The sequence below is a fragment of the Nycticebus coucang genome, chromosome 19 (assembly GCF_027406575.1).
Source record: "Nycticebus coucang isolate mNycCou1 chromosome 19, mNycCou1.pri, whole genome shotgun sequence".
Classification (NCBI taxonomy): Eukaryota; Metazoa; Chordata; class Mammalia; order Primates; family Lorisidae; genus Nycticebus; species Nycticebus coucang.
Window position 1 is genome coordinate 45,742,650 of NC_069798.1, and position 21,681 is coordinate 45,764,330.

General features: G+C 39.2%; 2 protein-coding genes and 2 non-coding genes across 5 annotated transcripts in view; 2 read left to right on the forward strand and 2 right to left on the reverse strand.

Annotated features, from left to right (window-relative positions):
• Positions 1–8,715, reverse strand: part of ACAA2 (acetyl-CoA acyltransferase 2) — a 70,112-nt gene extending 61,397 nt beyond the window's left edge. The window contains exon 1 of the mRNA XM_053571968.1: positions 8,562–8,715. Coding sequence (XP_053427943.1) covers positions 8,562–8,577 — 16 coding nt within the window. The 5' untranslated portion in view covers positions 8,578–8,715. The remainder of the gene's footprint in view (positions 1–8,561) is intronic.
• Positions 8,716–9,283: 568 nt separating this feature from the next.
• Positions 9,284–9,417, forward strand: LOC128572209 (small Cajal body-specific RNA 17). The gene has a single exon (XR_008376116.1). It is a non-coding gene; the product is annotated as a small Cajal body-specific RNA 17 (non-coding RNA).
• Positions 9,418–9,494: 77 nt separating this feature from the next.
• On the forward strand, positions 9,495–9,577 carry LOC128572196 (small Cajal body-specific RNA 18). Its single transcript, XR_008376104.1, has one exon. It is a non-coding gene; the product is annotated as a small Cajal body-specific RNA 18 (non-coding RNA).
• An 8,137-nt stretch (positions 9,578–17,714) lies between these two features.
• Positions 17,715–21,681, reverse strand: part of MYO5B (myosin VB) — a 341,703-nt gene continuing 337,736 nt past the window's right edge. For both annotated transcript variants that reach the window (XM_053571966.1, XM_053571965.1), the window contains exon 39: positions 17,715–18,072. In XM_053571966.1, coding sequence (XP_053427941.1) covers positions 17,920–18,072 — 153 coding nt within the window. In that variant the 3' untranslated portion in view covers positions 17,715–17,919. The remainder of the gene's footprint in view (positions 18,073–21,681) is intronic.

Genomic DNA, 21,681 nt, shown 5'->3' on the forward strand with positions numbered 1-21,681 from the left:
CTTTTCTAATTAGAACACTGAAGAGTATAGGCATAGGTGGCACATTTCTAAAACTGATTGAAGCTATCTATGACAAACCCACAGCCAATTATTTACTGAATGGAGTAAAACTGAAAGCTTTTCCTCTTAGAACTGGAATCAGACAAGGTTGTCCTCTGTCACCTTTACTATTCAACATAGTGCTGGAAGTTCTAGCCAATACAATTAGGCAAGACAAGGAAATAAAGGGAATCAAAATGGGAGCAGAGGAGGTCAAACTCTCCCTCTTTGCTGACGACATGATCTTATACTTAGAGAACCCCAAAGCCTCAATCACAAGACTCCTAGAAGTCATCAAAAAATACAGTAATGTTTCAGGATATAAAATCAATGTCCACAAGTCAGTAGCCTTTGTGTACACCAATAACAGTCAAGATGACAAGCTAATTAAGGACACAACTCCCTTCACCATAGTTTCAAAGAAAATGAAATACCTAGGAGTATACCTAACGAAGGAGGTGAAGGACCTCTATAAAGAAAACTATGAAATCCTCAGAAAGGAAATAGCAGAGGATATTAACAAATGGAAGAACATACCATGCTCATGGATGGGAATAATCAACATTGTTAAAATGTCTATACTTCCCAAAGCAATCTACCTATTCAATGCCATTCCTATCAAAATACCAACGTCGTACTTTCAAGATTTGGAAAAAATGATTCTGCATTTTGTATGGAACCGGGAAAAACCCCGTATAGCTAAGGCAGCTCTCTGTAACAAAAATAAAGCTGGGGGCATCAGCATACCAGATTTTAGTCTGTAGTACAAAGCCATAGTGCTCAAGACAGCATGGTACTGGCACAAAAATAGAGACATAGACACTTGGAATCGAATTGAAAACCAAGAAATGAAACTAACATTTTACAACCACCTAATCTTTGATAAACCAAACACGAACATACCTTGGGGGAAAGACTCCCTATTCAATAAATGGTGTTGGGAGAATTGGATGTCTACATGTAAAAGACTGAAACTGGACCCACACCTTTCCCCACTCACAAAAATTGATTCAAGATGGATAAAGGACTTAAATTTAAGGCATGAAACAATAAAAATCTTCCAAGAAAGCATAGGAAAAACACTGGAAGATATTGGCCTGGGGAAAGACTTCATGAAGAAGACTGCTACGGCAATTGCAACAACAACAAAAAATAAACAAATGGGACTTCATTAAACTGAAAAGCTTCTGTACAGCTAAGGAGACAATAACCAAAGCAAAGAGACAACCTACACAATGGGAAAGGATATTTGCATATTTTCAATCAGACAAAAGCTTGATAACTAGGATCTATAGAGAACTCAAATTAATCCACATGAAAAAAGCCAACAATCCCATATATCAATGGGCAAGAGACATGAATAGAACTTTCTCTAAAGATGACAGACGAATGGCTAACAAACACATGAAAAAATGTTCATCATCTCTATATATTAGAGAAATGCAAATCAAAACAACCCTGAGATATCATCTAACCCCAGTGAGAATGGCCCACATCACAAAATCTCAAAACTGCAGATGCTGGCGTGGATGTGGAGAGAAGGGAACACTTTTACACTGCTGGTGGGACTGCAAACTAGTACAACCTTTCTGGAAGGAAGTATGGAGAAACCTCAAAGCACTCAACCTAGACCTCCCATTTGATCCTGCAATCCCATTACTGGGCATCTACCCAGAAGGAAAGAAATCCTTTTATCATAAGGACACTTGTACTAGACTGTTTATTGCAGCTCAATTTACAATCGCCAAAATGTGGAAACAGCCTAAATGCCCACCAACCCAGGAATGGATTAACAAGCTGTGGTATGTGTATACCATGGAATACTATTCAGCCATTAAAAAAAATGGAGACTTTACATCCTTCGTATTAACCTGGATGGACATCGAAGACATTATTCTTAGTAAAGCATCACAAGAATGGAGAAGCATGAATCCTATGTACTGAATTTTGATATGAGGACAATTAATGACAATTATGGTTATGGGGGGGAACAGAAAGAGGGAAGTAGGGAGGTGGGTGGGGCCTCGGTGTGTGTCACACTTTATGGGGGCAAGACATGATTGCAAGCGGGGCTTTACCTAACAATTGCAATCAGTGTAACCTGGCTTATTGTACCCTCAATGAATCCCCAACAATAAAAAAAAAAAAAAAAAAGAAAGAAACCTAGACATAGACTACATGCCTTTCACCAAATTTAACTCAAAATAGATCACAGACTTAAACACAAAACACAAAACCATAAAATTCCTAGAAGATAACATAGGAGAAAAATCAGTACAACTTTGTGTTTGGTGATACCTTTTTTAGATATAACACCAAAAGCAGGATCCATGAAAGAGAAAATCACGATGTTGGACTTTATTAAAATTCAAAACTTCCACTCTGCAAAAGACACTGCTAAGAGAATGAAAAGACAAGATATAGACCGTGAGAATATATTTACTATACACCTGATAAAAGATTTGTATGCAAAATATATAAACAGCATTTAAATCTCAATAATAAGAAAACCCAATTTAAAAAATGGACAAGAGATACTAACACGTCACCAAAGAAGATACACAGATGTCAATAAGGCTATGAAAAGATACTCATCATTATATGTCGTTAGGGAATTGCAAATTAAAGAACATGAGATACCATGACACAACTATTGGAATGGCTAAAATCCAAAACAGTGACACCAAATGCTGGTGAGGATCTGGAGCAATAAGAATTCATTCCTTACTGGTGGTAATGTAAAATAGCATAGCCTACTTATAAGATAGTTGGACAATTTACTACAAAATGAACCATACTTTAAACCATATGATCCAGCAACTATACACCTTTTTATTTACCAAAATGATGTAAAAACTTCTATCCACACAAAAACCTGCAGCTGAATGTTTATTCATAACTGCCAACACCTGGAAGCAACCAAGATGTCCAGGTGAATGGATAAATAAATTGTGGTGAACATTATTTAGCAAGAAACAGAAATGAGCTATCAATTGCTTCTTGGCCTTTTTGCTAAGATCAAGTGTAGAAAATGAGCTATCAAGCCATAAAAAGAAGAAATCTTAAATAAATGCATTATGTTAAATGAAGGAAGCAAGTCAAAAGGGCCACATTCTATACAATTCCAACTGCACAAAATTTGGAAAAGGCAAAGCTATGAAGAGTGCTATACTGCCAAAGATCAGTGCTTGTCAGGGGTTTGGAGGCAGGGATGAGTAAGTGGGACACTGAGATGTTTAGGGCAGTGAAATTATTCTACTTGACACTGTAATATCAGTGGGAAGGAAAGCTTCAAGGTCAAACTGGCATTTTTCCAGCCAAGTTTGTAATTATGAATCAAAGTTCATGCCACTTTGAGAATTACACACACACAAAAAATTCTACACTGACAGGATTTACTATCCAGCTAAGCAATGTTTAAAATAAGTTTAAAAACACTTCTGTTCTGTAAACTTTCAATCCAGTATGTAAAAGATTTTGTTTTTCTGTATATAAACTGTTAGTTTTCATATTTTAAAATACTTTTTACTCATTTTTATCAGGTACTTAATAGTTAATATCCTACAATTTACACGGTCATAGTACTTTTGTGTTCATTTTCAAACATCACTAAAATTTGAGCTAGCTATGGGCATGGTAACTATGCTAATTTGAGAATCTTGGAGATTGAGCCATGAATGTCAATTTATACTTTTCTATTTATAAAGTGACTACAAAAAAAGAAATCAGCTTAAATAAAGTATCAAGTTATACATAGAATTGTAGGAATTAACTAGAATATGAATCCTTAAATATTATCTTTATACCTTCAAAAACTATATATATTCATTTGAATTACAAAGAAATCCAATCACTATGCATTTAAAAGCAAGGGCATCTATTAACTCTTCTTTACGGGCCTATGTTGGTGCATTTCCTGCAGTAGAATCAACTTATGGTGATGTGGTTGAAGTTGTCCCTAAATAAATTTTTAATATACTTGCTAAGTTAAAAACAAACATTTTTTTTAACACCAAAGATCATTTATTGTAGATCATCACAGCAGATATAATACGAAAGTTTGAAATATTGTAAGAATTACCAAAATGTGACACAGAGACACAAAGACAGCACATGCTGTTGGAAAACTGGCACTCATAGACTTTGATACAGAATTACCACAAATCTCCAATTTTTAAAAAACAGTATCTGTGAGGTGCAAAAATAAGAAGCACAAGAAAACGAGGTTAAAGCTTAAGAGCAAAGTCCTTTATCCTGATAAAGAGTGCACAACAAAAATGGGAGGGATAAAAAAAACTACAGCAAATAGCGTATTCACTGGTAGAAAAAAAAACCTACAACAAAACAAATTTAAAAAAATTTAAATAAAGATAATGTGGATTACAAAGAACAAGAAGTGGTTTCACAGACATGACTATAATAAGGAGTTTATTAAAAACTCAAAACTTCAGCAAATGGGTGGGGTAAATCAAAATATAAAAATAAATAACGAAACATATTTGCAAAAAACTATTTGTAATAGCAGCAAAAAGTTAAGATATAAATTCAACAAGAGACACTAAGGTTATGGAGAAAATTATAAAACTCTATTGAAAGATATTATAGACCTAAAACAGGGTAGCACCATGTTCACAGACTCAATATAATGAAGATACCTTTTTTTTTCCCCTAAAATGATCTAATGTGAAACATGAAAAACTGATTCTAAATTGTATATGGGAAAACAAAGAGCCATGGTATTCCAAAATGACAAGGTCAAAGGATACATGGTAGCTATGTCAAAACCCATAGAACTATACAATGCAATGAGTGAACTTTAATGAAAACTGTGAACTTTAGTTAATAATGTACCAATAATATTAGTCCATCAATTGTAACAAATGTACCACATTAATGTAGAATGTTAATAATAGGGGAAACCCTAGAGGTGAGGGGGGATATGGTGTAACATTCTGTACTTTCTTCTCAGTATGTAAATCTAAAACTGCTCAAAAAAGTTTATTAATTTTTAAAAAGTCAGAACAAAAACCACAGACACAACCTGAAGAACTAACAATAGTTATGGTGTCCCAGAATGGATAGAAAAAAGGAGGGGGTGAGGGAGAAGAGGGAGAACAAATAGTAAAAAAAAATCTGAAGAAATAAAAGAAAACCTTCCAAATTTGATAAAGGACATAAATTTACAGATTCAACCTTAGTAAATTTCTAATAAACACCACACACAATCCCCACCCCCAACACACACACACACACACACACACTTTGGCATATCACTGTCAAATTTCTGAAACACAAAGATAGGGAAAAATCTTAAAAACAACTAGAAAAAAAGGACATATTGTATGTATAAAGATTTCAATGACCACTAACTCCTCAGAAACAAAGAAGGCTAATTTTGTTTCTCCACAAAGTTCCTTTCACAAGTTGCTCCTCCATATTTCATAATTTAAGAAAGCATTTGTGAGGGGGCAGTGATAGTGAAATATCTAGAAAAGAAAGAGAGGGCAGCGCCTGTGGCTCAGTGAGTAGGGCACCGCCCCATATGCCGAGGGTGGCGGGTTCAAACCCAGCCCCGGCCAAACTGCAACCAAAAAATAGCCAGGCGTTGTGGCGGGCACCTGTAGTCCCAGCTGCTCGGGAGGCTGAGGCAAGAGAATCGCTTAAGCCCAAGAACTGGAGGTTGCTGTGAGTCCTGTGACATCACGGCACTCTACTAAAGGCAGTAAAGTGAGACTCTGTCTCGAAAGAGTGTATGTGGGAAAATAAAAAACAAGAACTTCCCCTTTACTTATATATCACTTCCTTTTCTTTGTTACTCCCAGATTGTAAAGGTTAGCTTGAGTAAGGCCATAATAGAACTAATACAGTTACTCTGAATGAGGAAAATGCTATATAATATATAAATATAATTATATTCAAAATAATCTAGGATGTGCATATACAAAGATTTGATAATTTAAAGGTTCTTTCCTCACAATTTCATAAACTAGATACCAAGCCAAATTTGATTTGATGTCAATTTTACATGGATATTAAGAGGTCTAAAATTTATCAATCTCTAACACTGAACTAAAATCTTTTCCATTTAAAAAGGCTCTGAATGATTTTCCAAAACTTAAAGACAGTAAAAAGACATATAGATCCAAACTGTAGAGAGTTAGATGCACCAAGAAAGGGCCTGGTAAGATGTGATGATTTGGCAGAACAGGAAAAAAGACACTAGAAGACAGACAGGAACTCTGCCTACCTTTCTGTTATACTGCTATGTAAAAATTTACTTACTTCCTTAGAATAACTACAGACAGCAGCCAGGGAAAATTAAGGAAAAGCGCTTTGGCACCTCTTCTGTTTCAGGATTAAGGTATTTTAGTGGGCCTACTTGCCTTGAATGGATATATGAATGCTCCCAACAACTCTAATGAGGAGCAGAAACCTCCTGCCAAACACTGGGGTGGGGGCTAGTAAAAACCCGAGGGATTGCTTCTTGCTGACTTGAAATTCAGTAAGTTAATGATAATCTTTGCTAAAGTTAATTCCAATGTGTCCTTTCCCTTGCAGTAGTCACATGCTCTTTCTTACCCCCAATCTGGTAAACACTAGGGATGCTACTTAAGAGAAGTGCATACCTTTAATGACTCTAACCAGCCTATAACATCACTAACTGAAGATCAAGCCACTTTACCTCTCTGGACTTAGTGTCCTTACCTGTAAAATAGAGAAATGGGAAAAAGTATGATCACTGATTCTAACACTATAGTAAAGTGTATAACAAATTTATACTTTTTATACTTTCTTAAAACAGGTGTTGATGTAGGGTTTTTTTTCCTTGCTAGGTTTACAGCTTTCATCAAATTTTATTTATTTATTTTTTTGTTTCATGTTTCAATTTGTTTATTTTCTATTTATTTATTTATTTTGCAGTTTTTGGCTGGGGCAGGGTTTGAACCCGCCACCTCTGGCATATAGGGCCGGCACCCTACCCCTTTGAGCCACAGGCACCGCCCCAGCTTTCATCAAATTTTAAAGGGGTCCATACTATAAGAAAAAGGTAAGACCCACTGATAAAAATATTAAAATGAGAGCAATAAAAATATTCCCTTTTTAGAAATAGAGCTCATCACAATGCAGCTTTTTAAAATTCAGTGGGTTTTCTGATGTCTCCTCTAAAAAAACAATTCAAAATCCAAGTTCACAGTTGGAATGGGCTTCGCAGGAAACTGCATACGTGCTCCATTTTGTTCCTGAACACCCATTTTTCACAAGCCAATTTGGCTTTTCTGACTTCCAGATCCCCCTCCAGTGCCTAGCTGACATCTCCACTTGGGTGCTTCCCAGGCATCAAAAGTTCTTTTCCTAAAACTGAATCCTCAATCTTCCTTTCCACATCTATTCCTCTCCCAGTTTTCCTCACTCCGTAAGTGGTATCATCATAAACATAGTTCCTCAAACCAGAAACCTTTAGTCATTCTTGCCCTTTCCTTCTCATTCCCCACATCCAACCTATTACACCACATTTTATCAAACTCACCTCCAAATGTATCTCAAAATCCTCTCCCTTTTCCCCCAACTTCATGGCTCCCAAAGGAATTAAAGCTGTCATTTGCTGTTGCCTGGACTTCTACAATAAATCCCTTAAAAAATGAATCCCTTAAAAGGTCTCCTCATTGTTAAACAGACAGCTCCACTGCCTGAGCAAAAACGGACTGACGAAATCAGATCCTGTCATTCCCGGCTTTAAATCCTTGTACGGCTTTCCACTGAATTTAGAATTAAACCCCTCAGGGCCCTGGAGCACCAAAATGCTTGGTTCTTAGATCCCAAGCTTTTTCCTGTTTCAGGGTCTTCATTTGTGTTCTACCTTAATGTTCTTCAACAGACACATGAATCTGTAAACTAAGATTCCATTGACTGACCATTTGCTATGAAAAGGGAGTTTGCATATTTGTTTTAAACAAGGTCAACTCTAGAACTTAAGTACTGAATGACTTACACGTTTCCTGCAGTGCCTCAAGTTAAAGCATAGAAGAGAAAAGGGAGTACGGCAAGTCTTCAAACAGAACCTCCCTCTATCATTTTTGGAGGTCAAGCCACTCGGGCGGAAATTCGCTGGCGACCCTTGGAGGGCATCTTCAATTCCTCCCCGCACGCCCTGCTCACCTCCCGCCCAGAGCTCAGCGGCCCCGCCGCTCCCCAAGCCTCGAGCTTACGGCATCGCCCATTTTTCCTAAAGCGCAGTAGCTGGGCTTGAAGAGCAAGATGGGGAACCACCTCCAAGGTCAGAGCAGGCAAATCTTGCTCTCAACAGGGAGGTGCACCGAAATCGCAGTCGCTAGCGCCTTACAAGCAAGGGTTTTGTCCTTAACCCAAACCTTCCTTTCGGGTTCGGTCTTTATCAAAACCCTCTAGAACCGATTAAGACTGAAGTCACCCCACGCCCCCGACTCTCCGCCGAGCCTGGAAGCGAAGGCCCGGCCCGGGGAGGACATAATCCTGAAGGGCAGAGAGGAGCCGGCCGCGCTCACCTCGGAGTAGGGCCATAGCGGCGGCTCGGTGCCCAGGTGCCTAGCAGCGCAGGATTCCCGTCGCAGTACACTAAGCACCCGGCGCGGCCCGCCTTCATTCCGCCTTTAGGGGTGTGGGCGGAGCCCCAGGCCACGCCCCTGTTCCTGCTCGGGGAGGGCGGTGAACCCAGAGGGCGTCTCTGCTCCTTCACCTACTTCCTGCGGGCTCCCCGCCCCCACCAGCCAGCCTAAGCGTTGTTCACTCTCCCTGGCCTGCCGCTCCCTTCGCCCCATCCTGTAGCTATCAGAGGTGCCAAGTCTGCCAGGGAGACTCCCGGGGGGAGATGAACACGTGCCTTGCCAGAGGACTTTCTCTTCACATCACAGTTTTTAGACTTTCCCTGTTTCGAATTCGAAAGAATTTGACTTGACAGCCCTCATCCATCCTACCCCTGCCCTCCTCCCACACACAAGTAATGAATGTTCTCCTTCAACCCCGCCTGCACACCGACCACCTAAAACCCGCTAGGCTAGAGGCAGAGCCGCAGACAGTCCCGGCTGGGGGCGGAGCCAGAAGTTCTTGGGGAGCACGACGGGAGCGCGGCGGATTGGCTGGGGCTGGCGGCTGCGCAGACTGCTGGGCGGAGGTTCCGCTTGTTCCGCCGGGCTCGGGAGAGGGTTTGGGCCCCTGGCCGGGGAGGTTGGTGTCTGCAGGGGTGTAGCGAGCGTGGTAGGTTAGAGCGCTCTCGGGTCCCTGCTACAGCCCTCGAATGAGCCCGCAATATTTTCCTTATATGATCAGGTTCCGTTGCTGCTTGCCCGGAGCCTGAGATGATTATGAAAACGTGGCAGGCGAAGGGGGGCCCGGGACCCGGAGCCGGGGTAAGGCGCGAGGGGTAGCGGGTGTGGCTAGCGGGGAGGGAGGTTTAGGGAGGCGTGTGCTCCTGTGAGCCCCGGCCGATGATGACAAGACCACTGCGCATTCTGAGTTCTGGGAACCAGGTGATGGAGTGTGTTCTGAGAACGGACTGAGGCTGGACGAGCAGGAGGTGGGGCTTGGGGAGGGGAGATCAGTAGGAAGGCGGCTAGGATGCCTTGGGCTTAGTTGGAGTGCGTGGAGATGGGTGTGGGTGGCCTAGATGTTTTCTGAGTCGTCAGCGAATGCCTGCCCCCCTCAAAATCCCGTTTTTCAATCTTTTTGGTGGCCTTCTCGCAGTTTTTTTTATATGAAAACATTCAAACATACAGAAAATTTTGCACATTTTTCCATATTTTATCACCTCCCCGAAACTATGTTTTTAAAATGCGTATCTTAGTACGCTGTACCCCGTGAACACGTTGGCCCGCGTTGAATATTTATTTACAATTCTTTTTAAGGCGAATTTTCCATGGAGTCAAACGTACAAATCTTAAGTTGAAGAGGTTCACAAACGCATGCAGTCTTGCACAAACTCTTATATTCAATTTGCCATCCACATATTTAAGAGAAATATCAGAGTTTCCCATTCAATACCCTGCAAAGCACCATCAGCAAGTCTTTCAAGATGTATTGTTTTCTTTAATTGGAAATGTCATGAATGTCGCAAATGAGTAGATCCTAAAACCATTGAAAGTTTTACATGTATTAAAACATACAAATTTACGTGAGAATATATAGTCTCAAAGTATCAAGAAGCTGAAAAGAGACCTTTACAATAACCAAATAATCAAGCTTAATACTGATAATGGGTCAAATTGATATCATGCACCCTCTCATTACACTGAAAACACAACCTCACTTCTGTAAGATAGGGTCTGAAAATCTCAGCTGAACCTCATTTTAAGGAACTGTTAAGACTAAATTGAAGGATGTCCCACAATAACCTCACCTGAACTCTTTAAAAATGTCAAAAATCCTTTTTTGGTCTAGATGTGAAACATCTAATGAAATGTAAAGTTATGCTTGTACTCTTACACATTTAGCTTTCAATATTTTTAGAGATGTCATATTATCATTTCTTTCTGTACTTTTGAAGAAGAAAGGAGTTGTGTTAAAATAAGACTGGAAATCAGTGAATCTACTATTGTAAATCTGTAAAGTTTGGTGTTAACATTTTATCAGGTTTTCAGAAATATCCAGCCTCAACCCCATCTCCTGTATTTTCTGGGTAATTTTCCTGTTCTTACAGTTTCCCTGTACCTTCTAATAATATAACACTCAAGATTGATGGGGGGTTAGAACAGCTTTTTTAAATGAGTATATGAATCTGAGTGAGGCAAGTGAATTGACTGTTCTTGAGTAGCGTGGAAAGATGTGTGCTGTTAATCTAACAGCTTTGGTAAAAGACTCAACTTTTGTTAATTAAAGGGCTAATATTTATTAGCTTGGGTGTGATTTTTGTCCTTTCATCAAATACTTACTCTTCAGAAGATTCAAGTTGCCAAATCAGGTGAACAACGTGGAATGTGAACAGAAAGGAATACAGACATTGATTTGCCAAACTCCCTTGTTTTAAGTTTACCCTAGGTCTTGATGTGTTCCCAGTATCCTCAGGGTCACAAACTTAGGTGAAAAATGTATGTTTTTTTTATACTTGTTTGAAAGTTATTTACAGTGTCTATATTCTTAGTAAATTTTAGAATTTCAGTTAGCAGTATATAACCTTAAGTAAAACCTCCTTGGGTCTAAGTTTATGCTGCAAAATACTGTGCTGGTGGAAGGAGACAAACACTTCAAACAGCTCCAGAAACTCACCTGTAGTTAAACAAGCTGGGTTTAAATGTTTCTTGCAAGAGGGAGAATCCACACCATGAGTACACCTCAAGGAACTGTGGGACATTTCAGTAAGAGGGTGTTAGGATTTGGGCTTTGGTTAGGTGATTTGGGGGAGGTTCCAAATAAGCAAGAGTACTGTTTTGGGTGCTGTCAGGAAGCAGGTACAAGTCGTAGATTGGATATCTTACTATCATCTTAAAAGAGGGAAGATTAGATCTAGGCTAAAGCTGCAACTGACGAAGCCATAGTCCTCCTATTACCCGAGAGAGGGAATAGGTATTGTGTGGTTCACATAGTAATTTTGTTTTTTCTCTGCTTAGACAAAATTATGAAGCAGTCTTGTTTCATCTCTTCATCACAGTGACAGAATGACATCTGATATTGCATTTTGTAAGATTGTTCATGTCCAAAAGAACAAGATGGCCTATCAGGAAGCACCAGGCCAGCTTCTGACACCCCCTGGGCCTGGCTGTGTGTCAGGCCAGTCCTGACATCAGGCTGCTTTTCTCTTTCTGAAGTCTTGCTAGGTAAGTGTGTCTTATATGAAACCTGGCTCTTTTTAGACATATTTTCCTATTGAGGCTTTGAAGGTAGGCCTAGACCTCTCTGAGTATGAGGTGAAGGCTTTCCTGAAGTGAGGACATTTTTTTTGATCAGCCACTCAGAAAAAGGCTGAATCTAACTTTAGATTGGAGTTGGGTTCATGAGGCAACTTTCCACTGAACAGTATGCAGCAGGTCCTCAAATAATGTTATTTCATTCAATGTTGTTTCATTATAAAGCTGAGGGGAAAAGAAATCACTTCCCACTCAGGGCCACTGTCTTTGTGGATTTTGGTACTTCCCTGTGTCTGTGTAGGTTTCCTCTAGGTCCTACAGTTTCCTTCCACATGCCAAAGCTGTGCACCGGGTAAGCTGGCATGTCTGTGTGGTCTCAGAGTGTGTGGGGTGTGTGTTTTAGTGTGCCCTGTGGTGGGGTGGCAGCCTGTCCCTGGTGGGTTCCCACCCTGAACTTCAGGGACAGGTTCTGGTCACCCACAACCCTGAATTGGAGTAAGGGGGTAAATGATTCATTTTATTAATCTTTCTTAAAGGCATAGCTCACATTTATTTCAAAGTTTAATACTGGAAGTGTTTTGGTCTTTATAAGTTGGGTGATTGTGACCAGAAATATGCTGTAGGAACTAAATTCTTATCAATTTGCCTGTGTAAAGTTGGTTTCAGTCTACATCACTTCAATTAAAGTTGGAGTTTCCCAGAACCTATTGATGACATTAAGACTAAATGTAATATTTCAGTAGTAGTTCCTAATGATTGGTGTTTGAGGGCACATCTGTAGAGGTATCTTGTTCTATAAATTTGGGTGGGGCAGGTTATGTTAGAAGATTTCCAGGTGATTTTGATGTGTGCTTCTAGTTACGCAACCAGTGTTTCCACTGTAGATTTCTGAACTCTAATTCCACTGGTCATTTTTCTGTCTCTGTGCCAATCCCACACATTTTAATTAGTCAAGTTTTATAAGTCTTTATACCTCCTGGTAAAGAAATTTATCTATGAGCCTTTGCTTGTCCACATATATTTTAGAATGAGTTTGTCAGTTTTCAAATAAAAACAGTGTTGAGACTTTGATTTCTAGTCTATAGATCTACTTAAGGAAAATTACCTTTTTGTGGTAGGGAGTCTTTATCTGTGTACATAATTTTTATGTTGTCATTAATGTTTTTGACTCATTTTATAATTTCCTTCATGCAGATCTTGCAAATATTTTCCCCATTGGTTTTTAATGCCATCTCTACCATAGGCTATGTTACACATATGTTTGGCTTTCTCCCTGGGCTCTTTTTTTTTTTACAGTTTTTGGCTGGGGTTGGATTTGAACCCACCACTTCTGATATATGGGGCCGGCGCCCTACTCCTTTGAGCCATAGGCACTGCCCCTCCCTGGGCTTTTTTGTTTCATTGGTCTACTAGTCTTCTCTCCTCTACTAAAACTGCCTCAGATTCTGTATGCACGTAGCCCTCAAGTTATTGCTCAGTGAGCCTTGTTGTCTTACAGGGGAAGTTTTTCTCCATCTCCAACTTTTGGACCCTAGTTTGCTGACCTCTGGTTTAAATGATCATGAGGCTCCAGGACAGAGTTTCTCAAGAAAGCATTAAAAATTAACTTTCCAGCCGATGTGCAGCTGCAGAGTTTTATTCCATTTAGATTTGGCACAGCACTTTTTTCACAAGTATTTATTTCCACAAATTTTTATCCATAGTGACTATTACAAGCATTTTTCTATAAACAAAGGTGTACTTTACAGATTTGTTTAAAATGGAAAAATATTTTCATCGATAATATTTCTTCTATAAGGTTAGCTTTACCCAAGAATATGATATGAACTTTCAGAGAGGCATTCCTTCATCTAATTATCAGTTGGTAGCAAAATGTTATGCCCAAATTTGAATTATTGTGATACAGAGCTACTTTAGAAAGGAACATTATTTCATTTCTGATCAATCCCCTTTATTAGAAAAATTTTAAGGAAAAACAATCTTTATGACCTTTATAATAAAAAATACCAGTCCTATGGCAGTGCCTGTGGCTCAGTGAGTAGGGTGCTGGCCCCATATACAGAGGGTGGTGGGTTTAAACCCGGCCCTGGCTAAACTGCAACAACAACAACAACAACAACAACAAAATAACTGGGCGTTGTAGTGGGCGCCTGCAGTCCCAGCACTTGGGAGGCTGAGGCAAGAGAATTGCCTCAGCCCAGGAATTGGAGGTTGCTGTGAGCTGTGACGCAATGGCACTCTACTGAGGGCGATAGAGACTCTGTCTCTAAAAAAGGAAAAATACCAGTCCTATGTTTTATTATCATTGGCATTAACCTCTAATTTTCTATACCTCCTAATTCTAATTATGGCACTAATGTGTACAGAAAGCGAATTGTGGTTATTTGGCTCAGGCAGAAAACTAATCAGAAATTGATAAATATTTTGTGAAGAAAAACTATAGTGTTCTGCTCCATGCTGTCCCATTTTAGTAATCAATTTAGTCACATAGGCCTCATACAAATGCTTCAATTTAGGATACCCTTCCTGCCCTTAGTAGGGTCAAGTGTATAAAAACAACTTACTTTAGGGGAAAGAAATGGAGTCTAATTTGTCACTATGATCTTAATGCATTAAGGCTTTAGTATTTGATGAATTGATATTATGATTAATCTTTCTCAAAAATTTCCAGCCTCTTAGTTTGTTTGTACAAGAGCCTTAAAATTTAGTACTAGGAAAATGAGAGAAGCAAACTCCCACTGACATGCACCATGGAAAGTGGAAGAAAATGTCTACCTTTGGATCTATTCTGCTTCCTAGGTGAGCCTTCAGGTACTATAACCACAGCTACCATGGCATGGGGAGCAGCACGTGGGCAATGTGCTTGCCAGCTTCCCCAACAGTGCGTGTGTACACACACATTACTGGAAGTACACAGCACCCAAGTACTTTGGCTGCTTGGTCTGTCACTATTTGATTTTTAAATGATTTTTAAAATGCATCCAATGGTTTAAAGGACAAATCAAAACTCCATCTTACATTGAACACTAAAATTTTTCCCACAGATTTCAGAGAAACAACTGATAAGTCAGTTGTCTTAGTAACTGCTGAAGGCACATAAGAAGAGAGTCAACTAAATTTTAAATATTAAAAAATAAAGTAATCTAATGCAGAGTTCAAACTTTTAGGTTAAAGTTTTATTTAAATGAAGTCATTATTGATGATGTTGGAAAGTGAATTGAACAGACTTTAAAAAATGCAGAGAATAAAAATGTTAACAAAAGATTAGGAAAGTTTCCCTAAAATGCTGCTTCTAGCCTCCAAGGATTATGTTAAATAGGACAGATCTAAACATAAAGTAACCAATTATATATTTTGTTAGTCATCTATAAATTAAGTACAGTTTCAGGAAATACCCTACTCCTTATCCTTTGGAAGATAACTCAGTCTCATTTCTTAGGCTAAGTAGAGGACTGTTCATAAGGTCCCACCCCATTTATTTTACTTGTTAACGGTTTTATTTCATGAGTCCTTGGCACCTAGTGATTAACCAGTGACATCAGAGTAGTGACCCAAAGAGATGCAGAGAACGTTGGTATAAGGACAGTAAAACTAAGCAAGAGTGAGACTCTGTCTCGACTAAAAATAGAATTAGCCAGCCATCTTGGTGCCCAGCTGTAGTCCTAGCTCCTAGGTGGGTGAGGCAGGAAGATCACTTGAGCCCAGGAGTTTGAGGTTGCAGTAAGCTGTGATAACACCACTGCACTCTACTCAAGGCAACAGAGCTAGACTGTCTCCAAAAAAGAAAAGTAAAAGAAAAAATAAGGACAGGAAGCCATTGTGTTTGTCAAATCACTGTCTCAAAACTCCTTACACTCTGAAATGGTATTTTTGGGTAAAGAGTAAGGACAGTCATTACATGACAGACTCAGTTTTAAACTAAAGTGCATCAAAAAGCAAATCGTACTTCATAAACAACCTCAAAGAGAAGAGGTTGCCACTACCCCAATTATGTTAGACTGGCCTTTCAAAGTCAGTGTGCAGGTCAAAGGGTGGGCCCTGTGGATGACAGTGATTCTGTAACAGGAGGGAAAGGCACAGGTCTGTGCAGGGACCTGAGAGAAGCCAGGATGTTTACTATAGTGGAGAATAACGCCCACGGCAACAGATTTGGACAGGACTGTTGGCAGCCTTAGCGCAGGTGTTATGCTTTGTTCCCGCCCGCAGGGGAAGACAATGATTGAGGAAGCTGAGCTTTAAGGGCACAGGAGATGACTGCTTAGAAGAGTCCAACCTGCAGCCCAGCCTAATTTTGTGAGGACTTTTTTGCTTATTTGTCTGGTGGTTATGAAAAGCATGCATGGACCTTTTTTTGCTATCTGTTTTTTTGGCATTTATATATGTAACATACGACCCAAAACTTACTCTTCCAGGGTGCATCAGAGGAAAAAAAAAGGTTAGACACCCCTGGGTTGAAGGCTTGAAGTTGCTTTCCTAAGGGCCTTTTAAATTGGATGGTTGAGTAAGAGAAGGTGACGGTGGAGTGTTCTTCCAATTCGTGGAGAAATCATCTTTTTCAGTGTAATAGAGGCTGTTCTATGATTTGCAACTGCCAACTGTTCCTATCATGGGAACAGTTATCAAGAAATATGGAAAATATGAAATGGGTGGAAAGAATATATAATATTTTCTAACTGAATGCTTTTGAAGAGCCCCCAAAACAAAAAAATTGGCTGGGCACGGTGGCTCATGCCTGTAATCCTAGCACTATGGGAGGCCGAGGCAGGTGGATTGCCCTAAGCAAGAGCCGAGACCCTGTCTCTAAAAAGGAGACAAGTGTCTGTAGTCCCCAGCTACTTGGGAGGCTGAGGCAAGAGACTCACTTGAGCCCAAGAGTTTGAGGTTGCTGTGAGCTATGATGCTACAGCACTCGACAGAGGATGACAAAGTGAGACTGTCTCAAAAAAAAAAAAAAAGAAAGCAACAATCTCTACATCACTACCGAATATTTTTAAAAAATCTTTATTTCATAGCTTAGATATTTACTGTCATCTTTTTGTGTGGTAAATTTGGAAAATGTTGGAAATAACTTGTAACAGGAAAGCTGACCTAAGCTATTATATTCTCTTAACCCCACAAAGCTTTGTGTAATAATCATTGAATAGATTCTTTTAAAAGATTTTTCAACTGATCTGATTGAACTGTAGTTTTCCTTTACTATCCTGGTTGTCTGGAAGAGTATATTTAATGTGATCCTCTTGGTGAAGGTTTGATGGCATTTAGTTTTTATATCGGGAAGTATAATAAGAGGTGTTACCCTCTTCCAATATTTAGATTATATAGATGTTTGTGGAAGTTTTGCTGGACTCAGTAAGCCTAGGGATTAGCATCAGAAACAAGTATTTCTTGTATTTTGCTCACCTTTGAGGGACAGCATTTTGTTATAACTCTTCCATAAATCTAAGATGACACAAAGTTGGTGCATATTAGTGACGGGGACTTCTAATTTTGCTTCAGAAACCAATACTCAAGATGTTCGGTCAATTATACCATTGTCTTTGTATCACCAGCCATGAAAACTTTTGGGAAACTTCTCAGAAGGCCCCACAAATGCTTCCACAGGTTTGTTAATCTGGGGAATGTCAGTATACTAGGTATGCCATTATCATGGTTATTAGTCCCATTATTTGTTAAAAGTCCTTTGAAGGCAATTTGTATGACTTATGCATTTTTTATTTTAATTTGGACATTCTCCACTTATATCCAAAGATCAAAACTACACATCTTCCATTTTAGAGACTTGGCACCTCTTATATGGCCATGGAGACTGCTGGTGGCTACAAATTATAATGTGTATTTGTTAGACTGAAATTAAACTTTAACTTCCATATTTCAAGTTTTTATTCTGAGCAGTAGGTATAAAAAATATTGAGAGATGTGTCTTCTGTATAGTTTAGTACTCTCCATAGGCTCTTGATCTGATTTGATCCACCTTTCCCAGATTTAACTGGTGCTTAAATTCACTTTATTGCATATGCTTCCTTCCTGCTGCCATTGGGTGTACTGAGCTAACATCAGACGTGTATCTTCAGACCTCGTGGAGGAACTCCAGATTCAGACAGGCTGGGATGTGGATTGAATCCATGGTCAGAGAAGATGGATTAAATGGAAACAAAACAGGAAACATGTGCTTCGAGTCTAACAGTAGTTGCTGAGGGTCACTCCGCTCTTGCAGTTGTGCCTGGGGGAAAGAATAAGACCAAGTCAAGTACACCTAAAATTGGCATGTCATAGAAAGATGTCTAAGATAATTAGTCAAGAATTTAGGACCATGAGAATATGGTCTCCCCTATCCCTGAGGTATTTAGTGGGTAAAGAAGCCCTTGTTTGAGCTTATCAGAGAATAGATGACTATAAGCAATCTTCCAATTCTAACACTCTTCACAAAAATTTTCTATGTGAAAGAGAATACAGTAGACCCTCTATAGTTGATCACCTCCCTATATTGACCAACTCACAGATAGGACATTTACCACATCTATGTTTCAGTACAGCAGGCCTTGTTCCTTATGTTGACTGTGGTACAGTCAACTGTAGTCAATGTTACAGTCCCTTGGGGTGGTCAACTTACAGAGATTCTACTATATAAAAATACCTCTCAGGTACAAATCATTGTGGCAAGGCACTGAAGAACATTGGTTCTAGAGGTTGACAGCTTGTACTACTCTACTCCTGAATCTTTCTGTACCTTAAGTTTCCTTATCTGTAGAATAGAATAGGAAGAGTAACATCACATAAAATGGCCGAGTAGGAAGCTCTAGGAGTTGGTCTCTCCACTGAAGTAACCACTGAGCTGGAAAGAGTGATGTCACAACTATCAAGCCTGATTGGACACTTGAAGAGACAAGGTGGTGATCTTTGCTAAGAGAGCAGCATGAGTAAACCAGGTACCATCCCACTTTCTTTAGCACCCTTGCAGCTATGGGGACAGCAGCCCATATTCCTGGAACAGTTGGCTAATGCCAAGGCAGGCAGTGGGACCTTGTCCTCCAAAAATTTGGGGTTGTGCACTTTGATTGATCTGGTGGGTCCCAACACAGATGCCTGCCTTGGTTTAGGCACATCTTGGGATGCAGTAGCTTCCCCTAGTGGCATCAATTGGAAGATTTAAAGAAAATCTTGCCCCTTCCCCTGTATTTGAAGACAGACATTTTTAGAAAGTATAATAACTGAAATGAAAAGTTCACTAAAGAAGTTCAACACTAGACTTGATCAGGCAGAAGAAAAAGCTATAGAAATGATCTAGTCTGAGGAGAAGAAAATAAAAAGAATGAGTAAAAATGAACAGAGCCTGAGGGAACCAATGGGCCATCATCAAGTACTAACATAAGCATCACAGGAGTACCAAATAGAAAGCAGCAGCAAATAGAAGCAGCAGCAAATAGAAGCTCGAAGAAATAATGCCTGAAAATTCCCAAATCTAATGAAAGACATGTATATATACATCCAAGCAGCAGCTCAACAAACTCGGAGCAGGATAAAGTCAAAGTGATTCACAGTGAGACACATTATAATAAAACTGTCCACATTGTCTTCACTTACCTAGATAATGAATGGAAAGCACTGGTTAAGTTTCTAGGTGTCAATAACAACATGCCCATGTGTTTGGCATCTTGTAAGACGAGCCAAAATTTTAAAGTAACTTAAACAGTTTGAAAGGTAGTTGAAATAATAGATACGTTTATTTGGGAATGAGAAGAAAATTCAGATCAAAATTACATGTCAAGTTCTAGACTGCAGGGTTAGTGAAATAAGGACAATAAGAAAATGTAATAGGGATTAAGGGACAAATATTCTCTGAAAATATATCCAGTCAGATTCTTAGTCTTTCTCAATAATAAATTTCAGTATCTAGCAATTATATTAAAAAAATTTTTTTTGCCAGCTATTTGTTTCTATCTGTAGAGATACAGATATTTAGGGAAGAATGGGCAACAAGCTCACTATTCAAGATATCCGATGACGACTCTGGTGTGAGCGAGCAGAAGGATCTCTTTGGGATCATTCATAGCTCACATTCATCCCACTCTATTATTACAAACCTACTACACAGTATATGAAAATGTACATAAAATAGAAAATGGCAGGACGCACTGGAAAAATCATTTTAACATTATTTAAGATCCTTTATTTCTCTACATTAGTTTAATCAGTAGGCTCTAGTATCTAAAAGGGTTTGAAGAAGTTTTAAAGGATTAAGGGACGATATAAAAGTGGGACAATAAAGAAAGGGTTGCTTCAGTGATGTGTGTACTGAAAGCCCTGACTTCACCACAATGCAATATGCCAATGTAGCAAAATTGCACTTGTATGGGGAAAGGGAATTATTAAATATTACCTGTATTATTCAACAGCAAAAAGTATATACAATAAAAAAAGTATATATTTAATCGAAATTCATAAGGTAGTTATTTCAGACATCTTGGGTGAATTTAACAGCTCCCTCAAATTCACACTTTTAAAGGTCAGTGTTTACTGCCCATAGTGCCCACGGAGCAGTTTGCTTTAACAAGAACTTGGACTTATCATACATAGGAGGAGTTCATGTGTAGGGGGGTTCATCATTTCCTCTAAGTACTGTGCAGATAGAAACAAATAGCTGATAAAATTTTAATATAATTGCCAGATACTGAAATTTATTATGACTCGGAACCTGACTGTACATATTTTCAGAGAATATCTGACCCTTAACCCCCATTACATTTTTCTTTTGTCCTTAATTCACTAAACCTGCAATCTAAGGTTGTGGCATGTACTTCTTTGATCTGAATTTCTTCTTGTTCTCAAACAGTGCTATTACCAAGTTATAAGCAGTTACAGTTATCCTTCTAATGTAGCTCAGATATTCAAAACCAATAAAACTTTCTAAACTTCTACTTTTGTGTAAACAATCAAACCCTCCATAAAAATCCACAGTGGATTGAGGAGCTGCTATCTCAGTGGCCTCTCTTCTGTCATCAAGCTCTTCCCTGTGTGTATCCTAACTGTACCCTTTCAATCAGTGCCACCCCTGCCTCCTTAGTATGTCCGTGTAGGTGAGTCTCTGCTTCTCTGTGGCCTGTGTCTATAACCACCCGTTGCATTTCCCTTTTAGAACAACCTTCAGTCTGAGTTGGCATCCCTTTGGGGACCTTTGGCCTCTGTTCTCTACTTAGACACAAGGCCAAAGTGCATTTATTCTTTGTCATAACTCCTTTCAGACACTTTTTGTAAATCTTTGGGTCTCTACCTTGAAGCACTATAAGGACCTCTGAATAAAATCCCAAGAGTATTCCAAAGAGAGCAGCTTCTTACACAAAGGGCCTGTGTCTTCCACAAACTTCCATTTGGCTCCCTTTTCCCGACTTCTCTGATCACGTCCCCTCCTGCCTTTTTAGTCCTTGTTTCATGGTGGTATCACTTCACTGGCTAAAGAGTTGTTTAAAAGTTTGAGAAAGAGCTCTCTCTCCCTAAGGTGGTATTCACATGTCATCTGGGAGAAATGCCCTGTTTGAGTAACTGCAGTGTGATCATTTCTAATTACCATTGGTTATAGTCACAGGAAAAGGTCACACACTCAGCCAAAATCACCTTGGGCTCAGCTTCAGAAAGCTTTAAGTAGAAAAATCTCATCATTTTAAGAAAAGGTAGATTTAAATACTCATTCCTTTAATAGGTTTTTTTCCAAGGATATTCTGAAGGGCGAATACTATAAGCTTTAAGAGGTCAAATTATCTTCTTAGAAAACATTTTTAGTTCCATTTGTGGGTAGGGTTGATATTTTGCTTACTTTTGTTAGTTCCATTTGGTG